The sequence below is a fragment of the Sceloporus occidentalis genome, unplaced genomic scaffold (assembly GCF_023333645.1).
Source record: "Sceloporus occidentalis isolate IW3139 unplaced genomic scaffold, rSceOcc1.0.p SCAF_1, whole genome shotgun sequence".
Lineage (NCBI taxonomy): Eukaryota > Metazoa > Chordata > Lepidosauria > Squamata > Phrynosomatidae > Sceloporus > Sceloporus occidentalis.
Genome location: NW_028316981.1, coordinates 212,902,616 through 212,929,312, shown reverse-complemented (window position 1 = coordinate 212,929,312; position 26,697 = coordinate 212,902,616). Strand labels below are relative to the sequence as shown.

The window sequence follows — 26,697 nt, the reverse complement described above, 5'->3', positions numbered from 1 at the left end:
TTCCACAGGGACAAAGTGGTGCTCCGTACCGACATTACCTTTCTGCCTAAGGTAGTTTCGGCCTTTCACATGTGTCAGGACATTGTTTTGCCTACCCTGGCTTCCAACCCGACCAATGAGGTGGAATGCAGTCTACACACCTTGGACGTTCGGAGGGCTCTGGCCTTCTATTTATGCAGGACTGCGGGTTCGAGCCGGTCAGAGAGACTTTTTCAATGCTACTCGGAACTGTGTCTGCGCAGAGGCTGTCTAAATGGGTGGCTGGTACCATCCAACTCTGCTACGAACTGTTCGGCAGGCCGATTCCAGCCAGGGTTCGGTCCCATGCAACTAGGGCGGTAGCGACATCCTCCACATTTTTGTCAGGGGTTTCCCTTGGAGGATGTCTGTAAAGCTGCTGTTTGGTCCCAGCCCTTGACTTTCATAAAGCATTATAGGCTGGACACGAGGGCCAAACGGGATGTAGCTTTTGGGAGGGCAGTGTTGGTTTCAGGGTTACATTGAATTGCACTGCTTACTAAGGTTATAATTGTTTCATGTTTAGATGAATGTCCTTGGCCAAATGGCTGTGTTTGTAACATTCATGGTTACAAACTCATATATGACTTAACGTTTCCTTTGTCTCGGGGCACAATATCAGATGTACTATTATTGAACTTCTAAATGACCATAGATACCTTGTGGTGGTACTATCAGGGTGCTGTGTTACAGATAACAAAAAAGACTGACACAGTTTTTTAGTTCAAAGTTTATTGTGTAAAATAAACACATCTTGTTTGAACCTAACTTTGGTCTCAGGACACTCCTTCCGCCGCTTACTTAAGCTTGTCAGTCTCAACCCATTTGTATGATTCGCAGAGACCACGAAGAAGAAGGACAGGTTGCTTACCTGTAACGATATTTCTTTGAGTGGTCATCTGCGAATACATACAAATCCCGCCCATCTTTCCCTCAGTGTCCTACTCTTCATTGGCTCATTCTTGTCGCTTACGCGGCGTAAATTACGGAACTGGAGAAATAGCGGGAAACCAGGGGCTTTATAAGGGATGGGCGGAGCTACCGCCAAAAAGTTTCTATATGTTGCAAGTAAACTTTGCCCAGTGATTCCAGAAGTTTCCGAAGAGCACTGCGCAGGCGCAGTACAACCCATTTGCATGTATTCGCAGATGACCACTCGAAGAAATACCGTTACAGGTAAGCAACCTGTCCATCCAGGGATCTGAGGGAGGGATCGCCTTCTTTTCTCTCTTCCCCAAAGAGTCTCTCCCCACTGAAGCCTGCTGCCTTCTCCTCCTTGATCCGATTTGGCAAACACACACGCACACACACTAGATAGATAGATAGATAGATAGATAGATAGATAGATAGATAGATAGATAGATAGATACACACACACATGTTTATATATGAATACTCACACACACACATGCATATATATATATATAAACACACACAAACATATAGGTATATACACACATATGAATATATATTTGTGTGTGTGTGTGTGTGTATTTCTAAAGTAAATCATAAAGTAACAACTTTTTTAATTTACGAAAAAACCCTCATCTATAGTTCCAAACCCACTGTAGAAATAATACAGTTTGAGACCCCTTAACCCGCCCTGGCTCAGTACTAAGGAATTATGGGAACTGTTGTGTTTGTGAGACATTTATCCTCCTCTGCCAGAGAGTGCTGGTGCCATAATAAACTACCATTCCCAGGATTCCCTAGCACTGAGTTATGGCAGTTAATATGGGGAGACACAGAAGAGGACGAATAAGGCTCCTTTTAGTCTGGGGAGACACAACAGAAGAGCCTCGGATGCAGCCAATTTTCATTGGCTGTCCCCCCCCCCCAAAAAAAACCCCAAGACTTGTGTCGTCTGCAGCCTAGGTGCTTCATTGACAGCTTGCAGACACAAATGGGAACGGGGAGCAAGTTAGTCCGCTTTAAAATAAAGCGATTTAAAATAAATGGGAACGAAAACAGAGTCTAAATGAATCAGGGTAATTTGCCCCTTTTGGTAATGGAAACGATGGAAAAAATTCAAATTATTCCCGGAACATAATCAGAATCGTGCCAATATAATCCGTTTTATCTGCCAAGTAGGAACACCCCCTATGAAAGCTCATGCTACCAACTTCTTTCTTTCAATTCATCTCAAAGGTGCTACAAGATCCTTTTGCATACCGATTGTCTAGACTAACATGGCTATATTTTTAATTTTAGTGGCTGTTAATTCTTTTTAGTGGTGTACTGTATCCACTGATATATTTAAGATAGTAACACTCATCTACCAGTAGCAGTGTTTTAAAAGTGGTGAGCAAGTGTAAGATTAGCCTCATGCTAAATGCCTCACCACTTTTGAACTAAAAGTTTGTTTTAATCCCACCTACTGACTCTCCTACTGGAGTCCATACCTAGTTGAGCCTTTTAAAATGCTGATGGAAATCAAACAGTATAACTATGGCGGGCTGCACCCGCCCCTTTCCCCAGTGTATCAGGGCCTCAGCTGCCAGAACGGCAGCCGCTGAGGCCCTGATCCGCCGCTTTCCAGGCTGCGGGGAAGCGGCAAAAGGCCCCTTCCCCGCAGCCTGGAAAGGGGTGTCCTTGGGGCTTGAAGCCCCAAGGACACCCCGCGGCGGCGGGGAGGAGGAGAAAGGGGCCGCTGGCTCCTTTCTCCTTTGGTCCGCTGGGTGCAGCCGTGTGAAGGCCCAGCGGACCACTAAGTGCCCTGGTGCGGAGCGAGGACGTCACGTCTGTGCCGCCCCATATAGAGGCGGCGTGGCCGTGACGTCCTCATGGCGGCAGCCGTGTGGAACGGCCACCGCCATTTTGTGCACGCGGAGCGCGCACTAGGGTTAGGGGGTGCGGAAGCACTGCCCCTTTCTAACCCTAGTACGCGCTCCGTGCATACTTTCATGCCCTTCTGTAACGGGCCTATATTCTGTCTCCCTAAAATACAGAAGCGAAATGAGTCTCCTCTCTTAAAAAAAAAAGTCTTGCATGTTTAGCATACATAAACTAAAATAAGAAAGAAGCAGCTCTAGTTTCATCAGGAATTTAATAACATCTGTTGGTGTGAATCCTCTCTTACAGCATGGCATTTTTAGAACAAAGATATTAGCTGTATTTGAATGTTAATATGAATTGCTGCTTTTTCTCTATGTTCTTTGCATTTTTATCACTGCCTTATTTCATGGAATAGAAATGATTTAGATAAGCATTCATAAGATCCATTCTGTTATATTGCATAATGGAATGGGGCTTGTCTTAGTAAACATACATGAATTACATTTACTACAAAAAGAAAGAGACAGGCAGACAAAGTTTATTTTGGAGCTGTAGTAATAATGCACTAGGACAGTTTTCCCCAACCTGGTGCCCTCCAACAATGCTAAATATCCATCATCCTCTGACAGCACGGCCAATGGAAGATGAAGTCCAACATAGTTGGAGGGCAACAAATGTAGGGAAATATGTTGGCTGAGAAGCTGTGGGAGATGTTGTTCTAAAAAGTAACTTTTCAAAGCTGTGGTTGAGCATCAGCTTGTAGGCTCATTAATATAAAACCTCTGGTGCCACCTTAGGTAACTGCATGGAAATATAGCTTGTATTTTTCTGCACTTGAGGCATGCCATGGCAAACTGGTTGTCTGATTGCTTTCCCATGCATTCAGCTGAACAAGTCAAAACTTGCTTAAAAGACAACAGTTAGTTAGTTAATACACCTTTTATCTTTCCTCGTTTTAATGGCTGGGTAAGTTATAATATTTAACGAGGAGAATACAGACTATTCAGATGCTACATTTGATCTTAGCCAAAAGGCCGAGAAGTGATTTTTTAAACAGAATATTCAGTTAATATTGCAGCTATAGAGAAATGTGAGAGCTAGCATGTTGTAATGGATAGAATGATGGTCTAAGAGAATAGAAATTCAAAATCTCCTTTGGTATTCCTGCATGCCAGATTGTTGGATTACCTGGGTTCACTATATAGCTTCAAGTAATTCCTTATTCTTTTGCCTAACCAAGCTCCAATAGTGATTGTTGTAGAACTTGGGAGTTTAATTTTTGGGTATACAACTCCCATATTCCCTCTACTATCATGGTGGCCACTGTCTGTGTTAACTGGGAAATTCTAGGAGTTGTACTCCAAAGAAGTAATTTTCCCAAACTCTGGATTGTGGGACTAAGATGAAAAAACAGCATATAGCCATTCTCTCTTCTTAATAAGAAGTGTGAGATAAAAGTATGCAAATAAATAAAATAAATGTACGATTTTTAAAATCCCTGGAAATGTAATGCGAGCTTCAAATTTTGCATTACATTTGAAAACTATTCTGTCTGAGAATTTGCTGGATTTCTTTTTTTAATACTTTATTTGTATAACAACAAATATTTGTAATAAAAGTATGTAAGCACTGTTGTAGTTGTCATATAAAACACATTCCAAAACACATACACAGTATTTTGAAATACACTCAATTATTTTCTTAACTTTACAGCCTTATTTCCCTTTGTTAATCTGGTTTGTAAAAGCATCTTTTCATTATTTTCCCTGACTTCAGATACAAGTAAACATAAATTTTCTAAATAGTTTCTCTAGTTAGTTATTAGTACTCTGTCCTGTTTTTGACCCAACAGAGTTATTTGATTTACCGGTATATTCTTTCCCTTTTTTCTGTCATAACCAGTTTGCTGGATTTTGTGTAGAAGATAATTGTTGTCTCAAAGAAAATTCCTAACATATTTCTTCCACTTGGAAATACTTGCTCCAGAAACCTTGTTTCACTTTTATGTGAACATCACATGTTCATGATTTTTATTTATATATTTTTTCATAAGTACAGAGAAGCACTTTTAAATGGTTGGTTCAAACTGAGTTTTCCTGAAGGGTAATAAGAATGTGTTATTCCATCCTTATCCTCTTACCCTACTTTAATTGCCAGTGGCCCTGTTTTTAGTTGTTTAGATTGTGGAATTATTTCCAAGTTTGTAAACAACTTCATTATATTTCAAAAGTAGAGCAGAATTAAAGTTTAGAAATTTTAGTCCAAAACTATTAGTAACATATTGTTTTTAGTAATGGTTTTCTTATTAAGATAACTGCAAAAACAAAGCAGGTTTTGAACATTGTTGAGAATCCCTTTAGTCACTTTTCTTCTTTTCCAGTGCTGAAGATCACCATAGTTTATGTGAAGGCTGTAAAGCCTTCAAGATCCTGCAGTGTATATCCTATTATTAGACTTCTTAGTCAAGCCTAGATTCCATAAAACAAAAGAATTTTAATATGTATGATTTCAGCTGCTCCTAGATTTCAAAGGGTGTCTTTTGAGAAAGATACAACAAGGCAGTATATGTTGACCACAACCCCATGCTTCCTTAGGTTAAACCAGCTTAAACTAAATCAAATACCAAAAGTGAAAGAAAAATGTGTGTGTTGCTGCTTGTGAGGAGGACCTAGGTCTCTAATAAGACGAGAATATACTTAAAAGTGCTTAACAGCTCTTCTTTTTCTTATATTAGGGTGGAGAAGAGACATTTAATCGTGCAAAGCTTTTGAATATAGGCTTCACGGAAGCTCTGAAAGAATATGACTATGACTGCTTTGTATTTAGTGATGTTGACCTAATCCCCATGGATGACAGAAACATCTACAAGTGTTACAGCCAGCCCAGGCATCTCTCGGTATCAATGGATAAATTTAATTTTCGGTAAGTGTTCAGTTGCTAGCATTTATCTGAAGCTAAGATCATATAGCAGTATGTTTGTTGTTATCATGGATCAGTTGATGGCACGAACTTGAATGCTGGTGGGCTTGCTAAGTAAGGACATGAGGCCCATCATGTTTCAATTAATTTATTCCAAGGAATGTTAACATCCCTGTCTTCATGGAGGATTTTCCATTCGCCTGTGAGTTGCACGGGTGTTGAAATAGCATTTAGCCTCGGGTTGAAGACATTTGTCTGCTTCTGAAAGATATCATCAGAGCAGTCTCGCAGAGCAGTTCTGGACATCTCTACTGTTCTGTTCACTTTAAATTGTACTAAGTGGACAACTTTTAGTATGTCACTTTGGGAGCACATATTCTTAAAAAGTGGCTTTAAAATACATGAATAAATAAACCAAGAAATAAAGATAAATTTGTTTTTAGATCATTTATTTGCTGCACTTCTGCCACAAATGTTTGAAGAAATTTAATCAAAATTAACTTTGAAACAATACAATAAAATTACTGTAAACATTTGCCACTTGACGCCTCATCACCTACTCTACACACACACACACACACACACAGAGAGAGAGAGAGAGAGAGAGAGAGAGAGAGAGGTGTACACAATTGTAAGGCCTTCATAGTTAGGGATGTGTATTCTTGGTCATGGCTGAGAGTCTGCATACCGAATCCAAATGGTCATATGGCCTAAATCCAATTGTTAATCCCAGCTAGAGTAAACCTACTTTGTCAGTGGTGCATAAGTGTTGATTTATCAATTTCTCTTTCATTGAACAGGTTTGCTCTTGTTGGAACTAGCAGTTGTGTTTAAGACATGGTATTTCATAACTTCTGAAAACAAGCTTTTTGTTAATGAAATGGAGAGCAGTCAATTTAGAGTAAGAAAGATTTAATGGCCACAAGGACCTAATCCTATTATTAATCTCAACTAGAGTAGCACCACTAAACCAGTGGAATTTACTTGTCTATTTACCATTCAATAGCTGATTAAATGAATTTACTCTAATTGGGTACAGTAACAGCCAAAATCCACAAAACAGTGATAGCTTTATTGGGCTAATCAAAATGCACATTATACATGTTGCAAGCTTTTGAAGCTCCTCTGGCTTCTTCATCAGTCAAAGGTGCTAAAAAATCATACAGAACAAGGAAAAAAATTGAGGATGTTAGTCAAAGTCCTGCATTTGATCAAGATGATCATCTTGACCCCAAAGGCAGGGCTATGACTTAACATCTGAATTTGGGGGGAAGGCTGACAGCTTGAGCCCATGGTTGTAAATTGTAGGTTATGCAACATTACTAGGAATATGTCTAAATAAAATCAAGACCTGAATACTAGTGTTAGACTTGGCTAGAGCAAACCATTGAACTTGTGTGTTGACTCATCATTCAACAGCTGACCTCCTAACCATTGGGTTTCCGGTATATATCAGGTGTTACTATCTCATGTGACTATAAAAGAAAATAAAAATTAAAGCTAATAACTTTCCAGTTCCTGTGTGTGTTTCTTGTTGGAGAAAATGAGAACCCACTAGTCTTTGTTTTGTATAACAGGACTATAATAGTTGGTTATATGACTAATTGACCCCAAAATAGTGGAATTTTACATTATTAGTTGGCAAAGAGGTTCAGTGAATTCTGAATTCAATATAGAGTTTTATCCTCATCACCTTCAGGAATATGTTATCTATGTGTATTAGTATTTTTATTGAAACAGGTTTTAATATACCATTTCCTAATGTTTGCTTTAGATACTATTTCTGATACAATCACTGCTTTTGTTTAGAGATGTAATACTATTTTTTCTGTGATAGCAAAAGCCTGTTTATTTGTGACTTACCTTTTTGTCTTCCAGCTTACCTTACAACCAGTACTTTGGAGGTGTGTCTGCTTTAAGTAAAGAACAATTCCAGAAAATCAATGGGTTTCCCAATAACTACTGGGGCTGGGGTGGTGAAGATGATGACATTTATAACAGGTAAGGCTCCCATGCTTCTTTTTAATGTAGATTTCTCTCTTTGTATTTGTTGTTATTCACTTTCAGCTCAGTTTGAACTTATGGTGAATCTATGAAGGAGAGACCTCCAAGAGTGCTGCTGGATATTGGGTCATTTTTAAATTAAGTTGACATGAAATGTACTGAATGATAACTCAACAGATATGTAAATGCCATTGTTACGGTGATAAACGATTGAATTTAGGCCATTCTGTGCTTGAATATTTCAAGTTGACTCTGCTCACCCCCTTTTGTTAGTATTTTTAGCAGAATGCTTTCCTCTGCACCTTTTGTGGGGATGAGAATAGAAATATTCACTGCAGAACAATTCTGTTTCTATTGTTTTAGGCAAAAGCTGTTTTATATACTACTTCTATATAAGGCTAGTTTTCTCATTTTGGCTCCTTCCCATGATGTTACAAATAGAATGACTGAGTCATAATGTTAGTTACTGGGACAACCAGTTTTCAACATCTAGCATAATTATCTGGCTTCATTTGGTTTACAACACCCGCACAAAGACGTCTCAAGAAGTATGAAGCCACAAAAATGTTTACTAACTCATCCCCACCTGCATTACTTGTTTTGGGCTAAAACAAGTTTAAACACCTTTATGATAGATTCTGTAATCTAACGGTTCTTAACCTTTCATTCTCCAGATGTTTTGGATGTCAACTTCCAGAATCCCTCACTTAAGCTCTTGCTGGCAACTGCTTCTGAAGTCCTAAGCATCTGGAGGATCAAAAAGTGAGAACCACTGCTGTAGGCAAGAAAGCAGCTACCAGGAAGGCAGCCACAGTTGGCCCTCCACATTTGCGGTTTTTACTTTTGCAGATCTGATCATTTGCAGTTTTGATTAATAGGTTTTCTTCAGAAATCTCTAGGTCCTCCAGCTCAACTCTGCCAGAGTTATACAAAAGTGCTAATAGAATTAAATTATTACTTATTCTATTTGAAAGCTTGTTTCTGTGGCATTTAACTTTTGGGGAAGCTTGTACAGTACTTCCCTTTAGGAAGGGCTGGGAGTATTTACAGTCCCTTCAGATTTTCAGGGCAGTAAAGAAGGCAATAGAGTGCGGATGTATCATCATCATCATCATCATCATCATCATCATCATCATCATCATCATCATCTTTATTCACTTTACATCCTGCTTTTGTCCCCATATAGGGACTCAAGATGGTGTAGGCTTTAGCAGTGGCATAGAATTGTTAGTATAGAGGGTGGCATAGGATGGCATAACATATAGTTTAACTGTGGCACAGAGAGCTAAGGTGGTGGTGTGGTTTTATGACTCTAGAGACCAGGGTTTGAATCCTGATTCAGCCATGTAAACCCCATGGGTGACTTTGGGCAAGTCACACTCTCTCAGCCTCAGAGGAAGGCAATGGCAAACCTCCTTTGAACAAATCTTGCCAAGAAAACCACTTGATAGGGTCACCTTAGGGTCACCAAAAGTCAGGAATGACTTGAAGGCACACAACAACATAAGGGAAATAAATGTAATATTTAATTTCTCAAAAGAGAGGTACTAGAATGTTTTAAAAAGTTTTAAACTTTACATTTTAATAATGTAATGCTTTTAATTGTTTTGAACTGTTTACAGTTGCCCCTCCTTTTTCACGGGAGATCCATTCTGGACCCCCTCGTGAAAATGGAGTTTCACCTATATATAGGTGTGGGGGCACATGGGCATGAGCCGCGAGCACACACACCCATTCGTTCTCCCTCTGTTCGTCCCTTGCGGATAAGTGAGGGACGCGGATCTGAAGACCATGAAAACGGAGGGAGGACTGTAATTGTTTTTTAAACTTGTATTTTGCATGGTTTATAGTGTTTTAACTTGCACTGTTTTAGATTTGTAAGCCACCTTGAGTCCCAGTACTGGGAGGAAGGTGGGATATAAATAAACATCATCATCATCATAATACTAACGTGCTCATCTGAAAAGAAGCCCTTTCCTCTGTCCTGGGAAGATCAGCCCCTTAATCCTAAAACTGTTGGCACTGACATTTCTCAGAGGGGAGGGAAAAGAAATCTGAGCACTCTCAAAGGTATCATTTTCCTAGATCTTAATTTTCCTTTAAAGTTTTTAGTTAATTTTCCTTCTTATATCTTATGTTTCCTTTAAAGAGGGGCATGCATCTAACATTGACAAATGGCGATGATGCTAAGTGGGCAGGATTTGTGGCAGAATCAACAGTACCTGCTGTTTTCTGTTTACACCACAGACTGGAAATTTGGTTTTCCAACCTGGAGCCCTTGCTTACGGTGGTGCAGAAATCCTACACCGATGCTGTTATGGTGAACTGCTCTTATCATGAGAGGGCACCATAGCTCCTGGCTTTTAACTGTTTATATAAACATTTCCAGCCATATCTCACATTCTCATGGCAGCTAAGAAACATAACGTAAACACAAAAACCAGAAGAGCAATCAAAAAGGAAGGAAAAAATAGGTTCATTAGATTAATCAGTAAAACTGGATGCAAGATTAAACAATTGTGGCTTGCACTCCTTCGAAAAGTCAGCAAAACCCATGAGCTGGAGTGCATATGCGGTGCTGTTATATAAATATGATACTTAATAACTGGAAATCCAAGCCTGCGTATATGATTGCTTCCATTCTCGCTCAAAGTTTTCAATGCAAAAATCACAACTAAACTGCTGTATTCAATAGCTGTTTGGATTGAAGCTGCCAATTCTGAACTTGATGGTTTCCAAGTAAACTTTTTATGGGCTCTTTTATGTGTTCCTAGATGTGTACCCAACTCAGTTCTTTTATTAGAAACAGGAGAATGTCCATTCAAACTGCTAAGGCTTGGCTACTTGCATTCAAACTTTGGCTCGGAGTTTTCTTCTTTAAGTCAGGTGTGAGCTAGGTAGACCTCCTTGCTTCATATAGTTATACCAGCAGGTGGACTAAATATATAGCTCATAAAGCAGCCTCTGGCACCGTAGAGATGGCGCAACTGCACGGTCCCTAACCCTAGCACATACTGGTGGTGGCATAATGGCAGCGCCCTGTGTACATGGGCACTGCCATTATGATGTGATGGACGCATAGTGTCAGCACGTCGCATTGCGCAGTTACGTCTTGAGTGCGCCATTGGCACACTTGGGACGTAACTGAACAGCAGAAAAAGGACCCGCTTTTGTGGGTTCTTTTTCCTCCACAGGGAAGCCGTGTGGTTTGGTGGCTGTGGCTTCCCTGCGGAGGGAAAAAACGCCGCCGCTGCCGCCACTCCAGACCTTCAAGCAGGTATGTACCAGGCCCTAGTTGGTCTTTCTGAATCCCTGCTTTTAAACTTAGGGCATGAGATGGAATTAAAATCGCTGAGGCAAAGTCTCTAGGACATTTCTTTTTGTAGTCTCAGGACCAATTCTATTGCATCTTGCTCGCCAGTGCCCTAAACACTTATTATGTAGGAACTTTCTGTCAACCTTCCTACCTTAAAATCTAACTGTCCCAAGGTATCGCATCTTGTTCACTAAGGCGAGATGCAATGTTTTTGCCCTTGTGAACGGCAAGTAGTTGAAATTCTTATCATAACATTTTGTTCTCATGTGCCTTTTACAACCAGTGCCACAACCAGCTGCTTACCTCCTTACTGAGATGTACGCCAGGCTATTCTGAAATGTTTTATATCAAAATGCTGTTACAAGACAAGTGCATGGATAGTAACTTGTCTGTTGCAAAATTTTTGCCTTTAGCTGTTAAACTCGAATTATCAAAAAGGGTCAGACTAATGGCAACATACTCTAGATTTATAATTATATGACCACAAATAAGTTCCAGTGTTGTAACCCAATCTGATAATTTAATTTCATGTAAACTTCTTGTATCTTTTATGTAACCTTTCTATTTTATATGGTTTTAAGTTATACGTAATCTTTCTATTTAAATGGTTTTAAGTTATAGCATGTCTCACCGGGACTATTGACTGTAAATAAGTTTGAATTGAATTGTCAAACTATTCATATTGACAAAACCTTCCCTCCTGGAAATCCATTCAATTTAGTCATTTGGGACACAGTTTGACACTGAAGTGACTTCTTGTCACCTGATAACTATGGACTTATTCCAATGTTAGTGTTATTTAGAGAAATCTCATTGTAATCAATGGGATGTAAGTTAATTTACAAATAATTCCAGTTTCTCATTAGCTTGGGAGGCCTAATTCTTACAGCCTTTTCACACTGCACAATTATAGTGCTATGATTCCACTTTAACTGCCATGGCAACCTACTATGGAATCCTGGGATTTGCAGTTTGTGTGTGTGTGTGTGGTGTGCCTTCAAGTCATTTCTGACTTATATGGACCTTAAGACAACTCTATTGTGGGGTTTTCTTGGCAAGATTTGTTCACAGGAGGTTTGTCATTGCCTTCTCCTGAGGCTGAGAGGGTGTGACTTGTCCAAGGTTATCTGATGGGTTTCATGGCCAAGCGGGAATCAAATCTTGGTCTCCAGAATCGTAGTCCACCACTTAAACTACTATGCAATTTAGGGAAAGGTATTTGGAATTCCCAGCCAGAGAGTGCCTCTAGTGCTTCACCAAACTACAAATCCCAGGATTCTATAGGATGCAGCCATGGCAGTTAAAGTGGAATCATAGTGCTATAACTGTGTAATGTGGAAAGGCCCGTAGTCACAGCAGTTCTTTCTGTCATACACTATAGGAAAATGAAATAGGGCTTGAATAAATAACAATCTATGCAAGCAAATTTATATAACAGCCTTTCCCACTTGTGTGGTTTTGCAGACTAGTTTTTAAAGGCATGGGGATCTCTCGCCCAGATGCTACAATTGGAAAATGTCGAATGATTCGCCATTCAAGAGATCATAAAAATGAACCTAACCCACAGAGGTAAGTCCTTGTCACTGTGCTCTGTGTATGCAATCTCAAATAGTTATATTGTTTGTTTTTGTCATATTTCCACTTAAGTATCTGATGATGAAGAAGCCTTAAAACAAACAAACAAACATGGTTGGTCAAACTGGTCATTAATATCCGGGGCCCTCCATTTGTTTATTTAGAAGTCACCTTTTTTACCAAATTCTTTAAAAAGGCCAAGGGACATTCAACAAGGCCATAAAAGTTCGGTCAGCTTCCCTCATCTGGCATCCTCCAGATGTTCGGGACTCTGATCTAAAAGCTACTGCTTGTACAAACTAGAGTAGACCCATTAAATCAGTTGGATGTACATAATTGTTGACTCTCAGTTGAACAGTGGAATCAACAAGAGTAGATCCAATGTATCAATTTGATTTATATGAGTTGATTCAGCAATTGAGTCAGTGGGTCTACCTAAAAGGTAGGTTGATTAACTAACAGGATTCGAGATTCTAATTTCCAGGTATTTATTGTGTTGAATGGGGCTGATGGGAGCTGTAGCTGCATGCCCCATTTTGGAAAGCAGCTGTAGTAAAATATGTCCACAAGCACACAGCAAACAGGACAGAGTAGGGATAGGCAGCTGGCTAACCGTCTGGGTACTTTCCTGGGCTCTTGGAATAGTCCTGCCTCTCTTATGACCACAGTTTGGAAAGATTACATTTTTGGACACCTTCGAGAATCTCCCAGTCAGCATGACCAAGGACAGGGATGTATATCAGGTACAGGGTGACCAGACATCCTCCTTTGCCTGGACATGACCTACATTTCCACCTTCTGTCCAGGAATAATTCCAAAATGTCCTCCATTTTGAGCATGACTATGTTGATATGTGTTTTTAGCTTTTAATTGGCCATGCCTTACATTTTTCCTGAATATACTACATTTCGCAGTGCCCTGTTGTCCCTTGCGGTGAGGACATCTGGTCACCCTGATCTGGTCGTTGCAGTTCAATAAAATAAAACTTTTACAAGCTCTGCTTGGAATTGTACTGGAGTCTCACTTCCTAAGAAAGGAAAACATATTGCCACTCTTTTGATTTTAGATGTGAATACGACACACACCATGGACAACAAACATGGCTTCTCCCCTCCTTTCATGTCTATTCCTCAGTGGTGAAAGGAGGAATATCCTTATTATATGATCCTTTAGGCAAGATATGAAAGGTTTGGGAATAACTAAGGCCTGGTACAGACCGCTGCTTTGTGGCAGCTTGGGGCTGAAATTAGGGCTCGGGAGAAGAGTGTCCACATGCTCCGCACTCTCCTGGCGCCATTTTGGCACGCATGCGTTCAGACGGTATGTACGCCGATGACATGCTTTGTGTGCCGCGTCCACATTGTACAAGAGATGTCTCTCTGCCACTCCAGGATGCTAATGGCGCCTAGGCAGCAGCACAGAAAATAGCTGCATTTCTCAGCTCCTTTTGCAGCAGATCATTGCCTTGCCCGTGCGGTTGTCTCACCCCCCCCTTCCTTTCTGCCTGTCTGTATAAGGGCCTTTGACACAAAATGAGTTGGATAAAATATTTTTGCTTTGGAAGGAGCCCATATAACAAAATTTTCTAAACTACTTTTAAAAAATAGACCTAGAACAAAAAGTAATCAAATATACAATGATACATTGGGTTCAAGATATAGGTAGACCTATTGATTTACAGTCTTGGGAAAACTCGTGGAAGCACACTAATAAATTTACATTAAGTCAGACTTATAAAGAAAATTATTTTAAAATGATGTACAGGTGGTATATAACACCAGCGCAAATAAATAAAATCTATAAAACAGGAATAAACAAATGCTGGAAATGTGATAAGATAGAAGGAAAAAATTTTCATTGCTGGTGGAAATGCCACTAAGCTAAAGAATATTGGGGAGAAAATACAGGGAATAATATCAGAAATTCTACAGATAGATATACCACTAGTCCCACAAATATTTTTGCTTAATATATTGGATAATTTAAATAAAGACATTATCAGAAAACATTCTAAAATTATATTGTATATGGTTACTTCGACGAGGCTTTTATATGCCAAATATTGGAAAAACCCTCAAGTACCAGCAGAAGAAGAATGCTTAATGAAAATAAGAGAAGCTATGGACATAGATACTCTCACTGCACTAATAAGAAATAGGACAACGAAAGAGATTGAAAATGAATGGAACTGTCTGAAAGAATATGGAAAGAAAAAAGGATGGAATCTAAACTAAACTTAATTTAACTTAATGCAAGTGCAATTGTCAGAATAAATTAGATAAAATGCAAAGTAATAATTACAAAATGAAAATGAGAAATGAAATTTTACAAATTATAAGTTTAATTTTAAAAGTCACACTTCAACTCTTAAATAAAATATTGACAGAAACCTTGGAAACTACAATAAGGATAAACATTGAAGATAAGGAAGTACTAAATAAGATGCTTCAAACAATAGCAATGATAAAAACACACCTATATTTGTAATCTGTATTTGTGTATTTTTATTTGTGTATCCTTTTATGTAATGGTTGCATGTAGTTGTATGTATTTTTAAGGTAAATAAAAGATTTTTTAAAGGAAAAAAAGAAAGGAGGAACATCCTTATGAAGGTTGTTCTTCTCACTCACTCCAATAGGCAGGAGTAATATAGACCTTTTTGAGAGTGTCCACTAGAGAGATCAACCCCCAGTAAGGGTAGTCTTATTCCTGCCTGCCACTGGTCTTAATCCTCAAAGCTAAATGGACATGTAGAAACTTTTTAATGCCCTTTTCTGCTCCTCATACTAATTTAGCCTAACAAAAATGTCTATAAAACCTGAAAGTTTGCTCCCATCTTTAAACTATTGCCAGTTTCAATATAAGATACTGAATATAAGTAGACCCATTGTCTCAATTGCTGAATTGTGAATCAACACTCATATAAATCAAATTGTTTCAATGAATCTACTCTGCCATCTTAGACACAGTGGGCCCTTGGAATTTACTGGGGTTTGGTTCCAAGACATCCCCCCCCCCCCCCCGGATATAAAATCTGTGGATGCTCAAGTCCCATCAAATACAATGGGACAGCAAAATGGTGTCCCTTATGTGAAATGGCAAAATTAAGGTTTGCTTTTTGGAATTTATATTCTTTTTGAATATCTTTCAACCATGGATGGTTGAATCTGTGGATAAAGAATCCATGGGTATGGAGGACCAACAGTTTTTTTGGTGCTTGAGGCACCAATTGCTGGAAAGTACACAGTGTTATAGAACAAAACTGTGTGCGACACAGCGAACATGGTCCTCAGGTGTGATACAGGATATTCTCCCATCACCAGTGTTGAAGGGAAAAAAATCAACTTTCAGTCCAGCTGGGTTTTAAAAAATGGGATGGGTGGGTGGTTTACCTTTATTTCTTTGCCTCAGGTAGCAAAATGTCTTGGTCTACTCCATCCACCTTGTATTGTCCTGTAATATCAATCCTCCAACTCTTTGTGTTAAATCCAAACATTGATTAAAGCACCTCTTGGTTTTATCTTCGGAAAAACTAACTAAAATTCACTTGCAAGATGGCAAAGAATTTGGTTGTAGGTTGACAGTTCATCCCAAGTAAACTTTCTTATCTTTACAGGTTTAACAAAATTGCTCACACAAAGGAGACAATGATGTCTGATGGGTTAAACACGCTGACCTACACGGTAGTAAAAACTGAGAAATTCCCTTTGTATACAAAAATCACAGTGGATATTGGATCACCAAAGAGCTAGTGCAACAGAGGCACAACAGAGTTGGAGAGTTTACTTACCCAGGAACTGCCTATATCATGAACATGTTATATTTGCTGTTTTTATTGCAATCACCGTGAACAAGGATGCCTTAATTTGCCAGTCTGAGGCCTTTAAGCTTTCTGAACTAAAAAAAAAAGAATTTTAGTCTCAAAGTTTTCAATATAAATCTTTTTCTTCCCTTCTGTTTTTTTTTTTAAAATATGCATAAAATTTTGTAAAGGCATCGGTTTTCAGGGAATTTTCAGGTGGAGACACATGTGCTTAATCCACTGGTAAACTCTCTTCAGCAAGCCCCCTGGACAAGAAAGCAAGCTGCAAAGAAGCACTACAATGCTTCCGTTTCACTCATGTGGGTTAGCATAAGAGGTTCTGGGTGGACTGGGCCCTTACAGTATGCTCTACTTGAAATAATACTTGCACACTATTTGGAAAAAGCCTTTGCAAACCATGATGTATTTTATAGTTACCACCCTCTTCGCTCTTCTTCCTCCTCCAATTTAATTTAGAAATTAGGTCGCATTTATTGAATTTGCTGCTGTGGTTACAGTATGAAGGACTGGAAAATGCTGCTAAATATGTATGGATTTATAAGTTTTGCTTGTCACCCTTTCTCCAAGACTGAATCATGTCATTTTTGTCTAATTACAGTGGAAATAATTTCCTTTCTTCCTTCCAAGAACATGAATATCAAAAGAAAGAGCTGGCTTTAAATTTTCTTTCTCTGGTGGAGGGAATTTTGACAAGCCAGTACTCTTCATTGAAAAAAGCTTTGCATAGCATCCATTTCCACTTACAGGCAGTGGCAACTTTGCACATACAGTATGAGGGCAAATACAAGCAGCAGTCTATAAAAATCTAGGGGGTACTGACTAAGCATACCAGAGACTATATACAGAAGCACCTTATTAAGCAGAGAGTATGTGTTTGCCACTGCTCATCCGCATCACACAGGCAGATCCTTCCTCATCAGGCAGCCTGAGCCCAGAATACCACTGCAAATTGTCAAAAAGAGGATAAGCCAGAAACTAATAGTGTAACCACAGGTTGATTGTAACCACAGAAATCAATACTGTAACCACAGGTAGACTAAGAACCAAACAAGGTGTAATCTCCCTCAACCATTTTGTTGTTAACCCCTCTGCCTATCCTTGATTCATGAGTTGCCATACCTTTTAAAACTACTATAAGTAACAAACTGTGGGCCCGTACAGACAGGCCAAAATAAAGCTGCTTCGGGTCACTTTAGAGCAGCCTTTCTCAAATAGTGGGGCGGGCCCCCCAGGGGGGGCGCGAGGCTCCGTAAAGGGGGGTGCGAGGCTCTGTTATGCAGAGGTGTACTTATAACAATTTTATAGACAAATGATACTATTTACAGTCGCGCGGGGAGTGTGAAATGTTTTCTTCTTCCTGGGGGGGCATGACAGAAAATAATTGAGAAGCACTGCTTTAGCGGTATGCTGTTTAAATGATGCATGTGTCCTAAGAGGCCAGAAGCCACGCCAAAGCCACACTCCAGTCCTAAGAACTGGACCACAGCTTTGGCACAGCTTCTGGCCTCTTAGGATACATGCATCATTTAAGCAGCATACCTCTAAAGTGACCCGAAGCAGCTTTATTTTGGCCTGTCTGTATGGGCCCCAAAATTGCTTAAGGAGCCACAACATTGTGAGTTCGATCCCAGAGGGCTCCAGGTTTACTCAGCCTTCGATCCTTCTGTAGGTTGGTAAAATGAGTACCCAATTTGTTGGGGGCAATTGGCTTACAGATTGTAAACCGCTCTGAGAGTGCTGAGTTCACTATTAGGCATATAGAAATGTAAATGCTATTGCTAATAAGGAAATCTCATAGTCTTTGACATTAAACCCACCCCTCCTCATGTCATGACTAGCACAGATCCTGTTCCTGTATTGCCTTCTGTGTAAATAGAGGTTCATTTTGCTTTTTACTGTTACAATACAATCTCTTTCCTTCTAAGAAACGGCAAGGAGTTTGGAATGCTGGGCTCTTAAGATGGTCTCTTTCTTTTTATAATGTCAGATAATGTTTACTGTTGTAAATGACTAAATAATGTATAAATATCAAACAGAATTGTTCTTTTGTGCAGTGTTGTGTGTGAAACCTGAAGAGCTGCTGTTTAATTTTACTGTTGCAAACACGTTAGCAACATACTGTTTGGTGAACGCATATAAAAGTTAATTGCACCATAAAGCAGCACATATATGCCACCAAAGTAAGCTGTAGGCAAAGTCAGATGTTAAATCAAATTTAGATTGTATAAACCATCCTTGTGTACTTGCTTGTTCAGTCATTTGATGGGCTGGTACTTTAAATGTAGGACCTGTTTGAATGCCAGCATTTCTCCACTACACCTTCCCAGTGTTTCTGTGGGTGGAGATTGCGGCTAGTTTTATTAAGCTGAAATCCTCATCTTAGGACCACATAGTTCCCCCCCCCCACTCTCTCTCTCCCCCCCCCCTCCCTCCTCTCTCTTTCTCTCTCTTTGGCTCAAATCTGGTCTTAAATATCTTGTTTATATTCTGCTTATACGTAGTCTTGTAAACCTCTCTGGCCATTGGGACTCTTCCACTTATCCAACAGCACTGCCACAGAGAAGCCACTTGTTGTTCATCTATGCAAACTGGGAGAAGTGGCTGCTAGTATGGGTCCAACTGTAATGAGGGAAAGCTTGCTAGTCAAACTTTGTTCTGTGCAGAAACCCTTCCAACTAATTTGCCCATACTGGGACCACAGAATCATAGAGTTGGAAGAGACCACAAGGGCCATCCAATCCAACCCCATTCAGCCATGCAGGAATACACAATCAGAGCATCCCCAACAGATGGCCATCCAGACTCTGTTTAAAAACCTCCCAAGAAGGAGACTCAACCACCCTCTGAGGAAGCGTGTTCCACTGTCGAACAGCTCTTACTATAAAATAAATATATATATTTATTTTTATCCCGCTTTTTGCCAAACAATCAAAGCGGCGTACAACAGACTAAAATATATACATAGTACCCCCCTCCTTAAAACAAGGTTAAACAGTATAAAACTAAAACTAACATTTTAAAATCTAAACAATAACCATGGGCAGAGTTCGATAAATTGAAAATCTTTTTCATGGCCGAATATTTTATTCCAGGAAGGCCTGTCGGAAGAGATCCATCTTAATGGGTTTTTTGAAACTCTCTAGATTGGTAATTTGATGGATCTCGTCCGGCAAGCCATTCCATAAGTTGGGAGCAGCTGCAGAAAATGTCCTCTGGGAGGTCGCCGTCAATCTGGTCTTTAAGGGCTGTATTAAATTCCTCCCAGGGGACCTGAGTGTATGGGGCGGATTATATGGAAGGAGGCGATCCCTTAGATAGGTTCCTCCTGCAGATTGCTTCTATCATGGTGCCTTCCCTCATGCAGCTGATACTGCAATAATGCTGCAGACAACAATCTGGAATTCTGGCATGATTTTCTGCATGAGTAGGAAAAGTGTTGCACAACAATATCTGAGTCTCGTGTGAGAGGGCTCTCATTTGTGAGAAAGTGAAACAAATGGTTCACAACATCATTTCTCATTCTCTATTCCATAAGGAAGAGAAGTGAATGACCGTAGGGAACAATCTTACCTTTATTACCTTTATCTGAGTGCAAGAATCATCAGCAGCTTTGGGAAAAAAAAAACATTTTAGGACTATAACTCCCAAATACCCCCACCAGCAAGAATTATGATGGTTACGCTAGGTGGGCGATGGTTGAAGGTGTTTTCCCCAAAAATAACTTTTCTGAGTAAATTTTCCAGAATCCTATCAGAAACACTGTGTCTTTACAAATATATTCCCAGCTTATTGAGAATATATTTGCAAAGACGGGATGTCTCTAGTAGGATATCCTCACTCAATTAATCTCCTTACAGCAGGAACATTTAAAAAGAATAGCATTGTCATATTCTTAAACTAATAATTTTCAACCAGGCTGTGAAAATTCAACCAGGCTGTGAGTAGGTTTTGACTTGTGTGAATCATTCTGACTGGGATGAAGGGGCAAGGCATAGAGAATTGTGTCACATTTTCATTTAGCTGGTAATTCTTTGTTTCTGAGATGTCTATATGCTTTGTTGATAGTCTCTCTTTCATGCATATACAGTTTCTTGGTTTTATTTATTTAAATGTACTCAGCCCAAAGTGTAGGTTTTCAGAACAGGGAAATCAGAATCTGTAACTGGAGGCGTATTTCCTCCTCTCATCTTACATGTCTTTGTGGACTCTGAACCAACTCTGGAATGTGCCTTCTCTGAGAGGTCAATAGGGAGTTGTTTTTTAAAGACAAAATGTTTTGCAGATGGAGAAGAAAAGGGCTTCCTCAGTATTCCTTACTGGAAAGAAATATTGAGACAGCCCCCCCCCCCCCCCCCGGCCAGGATCTCCTGTACATACCCATTTTCCTTCAGCATTTGGAAGAAGTCCAGACCGTGGCTGCATCCACACTGCAGAAATAATCCATGGCTCAATGCTATGGAATTCTGGGTACTGTAGTTTGTTGTTTGTCTTTCAGCTTTGCTCTGGTCCTGCAACAAACTACAGTTTCCAAAATTCCATAGCATTGACCCATGGCAGTTAAATTGGTGTCAAAATGGATTATTTCTATAGTGCAAATGCAGTCCGTATTGTTTGGTCCAAGCTGTACCATCTGTGTTTGAATGCAGTATTTCCTTAGATCTTGAAAGCCTCTCTCCATGCTGTGTCATTTTTCTGGGTTTACTGAGAGAACTCTGCCTGAGAATTCTAAATACCCCTCCTTAAAACTGCAAATCCCAGAATGCAACAGGAGGCAGCTAGAGCAGTTAAAGTGGAATAGTAGCACTATAAGAGTATAGTGTGATAAACACCTGAGTCAATGGAAGTAGGAAATACCATGTTCAACTGTATGCACTACAGCCTGCATCAGACACAACCTTTCTTTGCAGTGTAAGAATGGGCCAGTTGTACAGCCGAGACACTGCTATGAGGATGAGAAGAGATTCTGCTTAATAAACTATGTAAGCAGACCTTGAGAGTCTACTGCATGCTTCAAAATAGTGGTCAGATTTTACATACACTATACAGTGGTTCTTCATTTGTATTAATATTGTAATAGATCTTAAAGAAATGAGGAACACCCTCCCATGGAGGAAGTGTTGCATTTCTTTAGCCCATTATCCCTTCTGGCCAAACAAGTTTTTAGGATGACTAGATATATTCTATCCTGAACCCAATAAAACCAGAGGCAAAAGAGGGAGAAGATGAGCAGACACATGCTGAGGAATTATTCAACTTTGAAACTGCCTTTCAGAGTCTGCCACTGGACTATTAAAAACAGATATTTAAAATCTTGTTTAAATACAGTCTAGCATTGACTCCTCCCTAGTTAAGGAGCCTTGTTCAATCTGAGTCTAGTGTAATCTGAATTTGGAACACTAGAATATTCTATAGCCTACAGATACCCATTCTATGCAAGCAACTTTTAAAGTTGTACATCATGAATAGCTTTGATGTATGTACACAAGTCTGTGTGCATGTGCTGATGTGTGTACGTGAAGACCAGGGAAAATTGCCATAGAAACTAGATTTGATTATCTGACAAAAAGTTTTTACTATTTAGCTTCAAAGGTTTTGATAAAAGTGCCTTAAAATATGGTCAAAGACAGGGATGGGAGAGGATTAGAAGTAGTGCTCCGTAGAACAGCAGTAGTTATATTCATTTTGCTGTAAGCTGATTTTTATAATTTACAGCATTAAAGACTTAAAAGTAAACTTGGTGGGTTTTTTGAAAATATAAAGTGTTTCTGCTCTTATGTATAAATCTTCATTTTCTTCCCATCTCCCCCAACACCCTGATTTGGTTTCTTCACAGAGAATGTACTTAAATTTCTGTTTCAACTGTGAACCTTTGGAATACAAGAAACCCCTTTTCTTGCACTGTGTGCTTTTTTTTGTCAGGCATTGTCACTTAACAGTGAATGTAACTTGGGAAACTAGTATTTCCCATTCCTGGCCTGACACTTGTATTCAAAATTAGGAGATTTCCTGAACTTGTATTTTAGCAGCATGAAATCCACTGTACCATTCCTCTTACCTACAATGCTTGGTGATATAAGATGTGGGCCTGAACCCTGTCTTAGTTCTAACTAGAGCAGAGCCATTTAATCAGTGGGATTTAACTCCATGTTAGCTCATCATTCAATTGTTGATTCAATGGGTCTACTCTAGTTGAGAACATGATTCAGGGCAGAAAGTAAAAAGTCACCTAAGACTTGGGCCTAAATACAGTGGTCCCTTCACATTTGCTGGGGTTAGGAGTAAAGGACCCCTGTGAATGTGGAAAAACCACAAATTAAAAACAACAACACTATTCTTTTTACCTAAGAGAACAATCTCTAGGTCCTCCAGCGCAACTCTATGGTCAACATCTGCCAGAAGTTGATCATACAATCATGCTGGAGGACCTACAAATGCTTACAGAAATGTTTTCTCTAGGAACTTCTAGGTTCTTTAGCACAACTCTTTAAGTGTTGACATAACTGAGCAATTGATTTAGTTGGCCTACTAAGCTTGGATATAGGTGATCTTAAAAACTAAACACACTGTGGTAGATCTTTTCTTCTCATCACACCCTTCTGTCTTCGGCATCTTTGTTCCTTGTTGCCAGAATGATACTCACCTAGGAAGAAGCCATCACCTGCTATATGAACTTCTACCACATAATCTCTGACTCCTCATGTTTTCGAGTGTACAGTAGGACCTCACTATGTCATAGATTTGAGCATCTGCCGAAGGCAAGCCCCATTGTCCAAATAGCGGCATGCGTGTCGCACTGCCAGTTCAGACAACAGAACTTTAGGTCCCCCGTGGATATGAAGATCCAACTGTATTTGAGAGAAATACACTCACTTCCATGCTGCTAAAGATACTATAGGAAAAGACCCTAATTTTGTTGCAGTTCAGTTCAAGAGAGATGTGGCAAGATATAAAATCACCATAGGTGCCTATTATCTTCAGGATTTGTTAATTATCTGAGGTGCAACACTATCAGAGAGTTTTGTTCTTTATCAAATGCCCTGTGGTTGTAAAGGTGCATACTTTTCTACTGGCAATCCATGGAGAATTGATTTTTTGTTGTTGTCACCTGTATCCTCAAGTGTCATAACTGTGGTTTCAGCCCTTTTTTAAAAAATGGCTAAATAAAATATTTTTGGAACAATACTGTTGATAGTATTCTTGGAGTAAATTATTTCTTGTTTTTTGTTTATCATTGTCCTTCTGTCCTTCAACGTAACAGATTTTGGTCTTTTAACATGTAAACTATCTGAACAGGGGCAGCTGTTACTGGGCTGGTGTGACCGATTCTGTATTTGGTCCCATTATTGAACATTCTTTGAACACTGAATACAACACATCAGCCAAAAATATACTCACTTAGTTTTGTTTTCATTAGGAGGGCTATTAAAAATGCAGACACATATAACCTTACATTTACTTAGCACAGTCCAGCAAGAATTGCATAGTATGATTCTTTTGTTTTTATACCCTTGATCAGATTTGGGTGTTACCTGTACCTCCCCTGTTTTCATAACCTCTGATCATCCCACTGCAACTCCCTGGCATTAATTCACTAGGTCATGACATCTCTGTGGCTCACAACAAGGTTAAATGAGAAATAACTGACAACCTGCTGATACAAAAGGATTATTTAAAAATTGTGTTAGCTATCATGTAAAAATACCCACGGCATAAAACAGTGTAAAATAATTTAAAAGATTTAACCATAAAGATAAAACTGCAAGGATTTACCCCATTCAATAACTATTTTCTCCAACCAACTTACCATAAAATGTCTCTTTAAATGTCTCTTTAAATAAGTGTCAATTGTCCACAAAAGGAGACGTTGGGGCAGGGGGGTTAACATGGCTTCCTACAGGAGGGAATGCCAAATCTTAAGGTGGTCCTTTCCCAAAATGGGCTTATGGCAATGGTGGGACCATGATAAAACCCTGAAGAACTCAAGACTTGGGCAGGCTCATGTAAGGAGAAAAGCTCTTTCAGGTAGTTTGGGACTAAGCTTTATAGGCTTTATAGATCATAATCAGCAGTTTGAATTGTGCTTGGAAATGAGCTAGTAACTAGTGAAGCTGTTTCATGATTGGATTTATATGTTCCCTGTATAGGTCATTGCCTCTTTTAACGGCCTTGGAGTTTTCAGTTAGATGCCAAGAACAGGCCATTGTGGAAATAGTTACCACCAGTATTTTCTTAAATTTGAGGATGGCAAAGGAAATTGTATGAATGAACTCAAGGGTTGCATTTATACAAGAAACCTTAAAGGGGAGGTAAATCGAAATTCCAAGACAGGAAACACTACGTCTTACTCTCTGAATGGGTTATACAGATTGAAGAAAACATAGATTTCCTTTCATGTGCCATGTTGTGTGCCTTCAAGTCGTTTCTGACTTATGCAGACTCTACAGTGAGGTTATCATGGGGTTTTCTTGGCAAGATTTGTTCAGAGGGGTGTTGCCATTGCCTTCCCCTGAGGCTGAGAGAGTGTGACTTGCCCAAGGTCACCCACCCAGTGGGTTTCCATGGCCCAGTCAGGATTCAAACCCTGGTCTCCAGAGTCATAGTCCAACACTCAAGCCACTACACCACACTGCTCCCATACCCTCCAACATTTTGCAAATGAAAACTGGGATTCAAGTGATCAAGCATCAGCAGAATGTAGTCAAGATGGCACAAAATTTAGTAAGGACGAAGAACAAAAAAAACCTAAGAGAGGCTGCAGCAGTTTGCTTTGCCTAAGCTTACTGGAAAGGGCAAGATTCTTCCCCCTCCAGTCCTCTTCCCCCCCACTGAGGTAACTGAGTGCAAACTGATGTTGCACTTTGAACTTGTTTGCAGCAATTGAAATAAGACCAGGATAAAGGGGGAAACTGGGAGGAGAGAGAAGCTGCTGATTAATCGGCACTGTCCCTGCCAAATCCAGACGATTGGGAGCTATGTTGTTTCATTTTGTACAACTTATTCTTCAACCTTGGTCCTTTGTGCTTTTCTTCTGCACAATTCAGTGAGGGAGAGGAGAAGTAAAGAGTCTTGTAGGATACTTGGAACCTTATGTTAGACTCCTTGGAGATCATATTCAATCTCAGGAGTCTTGCAACCGTTGGGACTGCCAGACACATTGCCCCCAGGCCACCAGTCAATAGTAGGGCAGCAACATCTGATTATTGATAGAGTTGTTGGGCAAATACCTGAGCCTCCAGATTTTCAGTTCAGCTCCTGGCACTGAGAGCCCAGAATCTGCTGTTCCCAAGCATTTTTTTATCCCATATTTTTCAGATTATGGAAAACCGCAAGCCCAGAGAAGAGGGAAATCAGAATGTCCTGTTCCAGAAGTGCGGTTAGAGCCAAGGAATAAATTTTGTAAATCGGCCACAGCAGGCAAATGCCCTGTGCCACATTGCCAAAGGCATGAGCGAACATTTCTCAGAATTTCTAACCCAGTCCAACCGGAGGCTAACGTTCCTTCCATCCAATTTTTTACAAATGTGGCAAGGAGTTAAGATTCAGAGGATGAACATAAGCAGGAGAAGGTTACTGTATGGCTTTGTATATTAGCTATGGGAATAGAACTGCATACATATTGCCTGCATTAGTAAGCAAAGCTGGGGAATTTGCATTTTCCATCACATCTAACATTTACTGGACATTAGTCCTCCTGAATGTAAGAACTGATTAAACCAATGGGTCATTCTATTTCCATTTGAAGCCAGCCAGATATTTCTAGATGAGTGACAACTCTGCACCAACAGCTTTGTCCCAGTATATCTAAGACTTTAGAGATCAAAAACAGCTGGCGCTCAGAAAGTAAATATCCTGCTTTAGGAGGCACACTGACAGAGTCAGTAAAGCAAGGGCCAATGCTGAATCAATAGTGACAGCAAGGCCAACAGCTATCTGTAATCCAAATAGAAAGAAGTCTGGAGATGAGCCTGGGAGCCAGGAAAGCTCAGGACTAGAATGAGATCTCTAGTATTCTGTGCCTCAAACTGACCGCTTTTAAGCCTCTGTCTTCAGAGTAACAACCAGATTAGAGGTGCAAGACCCCAGCATCAAATGAGGAATGGTACGCTCAGAAGGATGTTCTCTTTGAAAGATCTCTTTATTTGTAAAGGATACTGATTCATCAGACAGATGTTTCTCTGTCTGCCATCCAACTGAACCTACAGTAAGAGGGGGATTCATCATGGCCTTCCAGATGTTGAATGACAACTCCTAGCATTCCCTACCATTG

General features: G+C 39.8%; 1 protein-coding gene and 1 pseudogene across 2 annotated transcripts in view; one reads left to right on the top strand and one right to left on the bottom strand.

The window, feature by feature from the left end:
• B4GALT1 (beta-1,4-galactosyltransferase 1) overlaps positions 1–23,612 on the top strand; it is a 64,561-nt gene extending 40,949 nt beyond the window's left edge. For both annotated transcript variants that reach the window (XM_089488803.1, XM_089488802.1), the window contains 4 exons: positions 5,528–5,715; positions 7,591–7,713; positions 12,497–12,601; positions 16,224–23,612. In XM_089488803.1, the coding sequence (XP_089344929.1) occupies positions 5,528–5,715; positions 7,591–7,713; positions 12,497–12,601; positions 16,224–16,359 (552 nt within the window). In that variant the 3' untranslated portion in view covers positions 16,360–23,612. The remainder of the gene's footprint in view (positions 1–5,527; positions 5,716–7,590; positions 7,714–12,496; positions 12,602–16,223) is intronic.
• LOC149323342 (U2 spliceosomal RNA) lies at positions 3,751–3,839 on the bottom strand (annotated as a pseudogene).
• Positions 23,613–26,697: the final 3,085 nt, after the last annotated feature.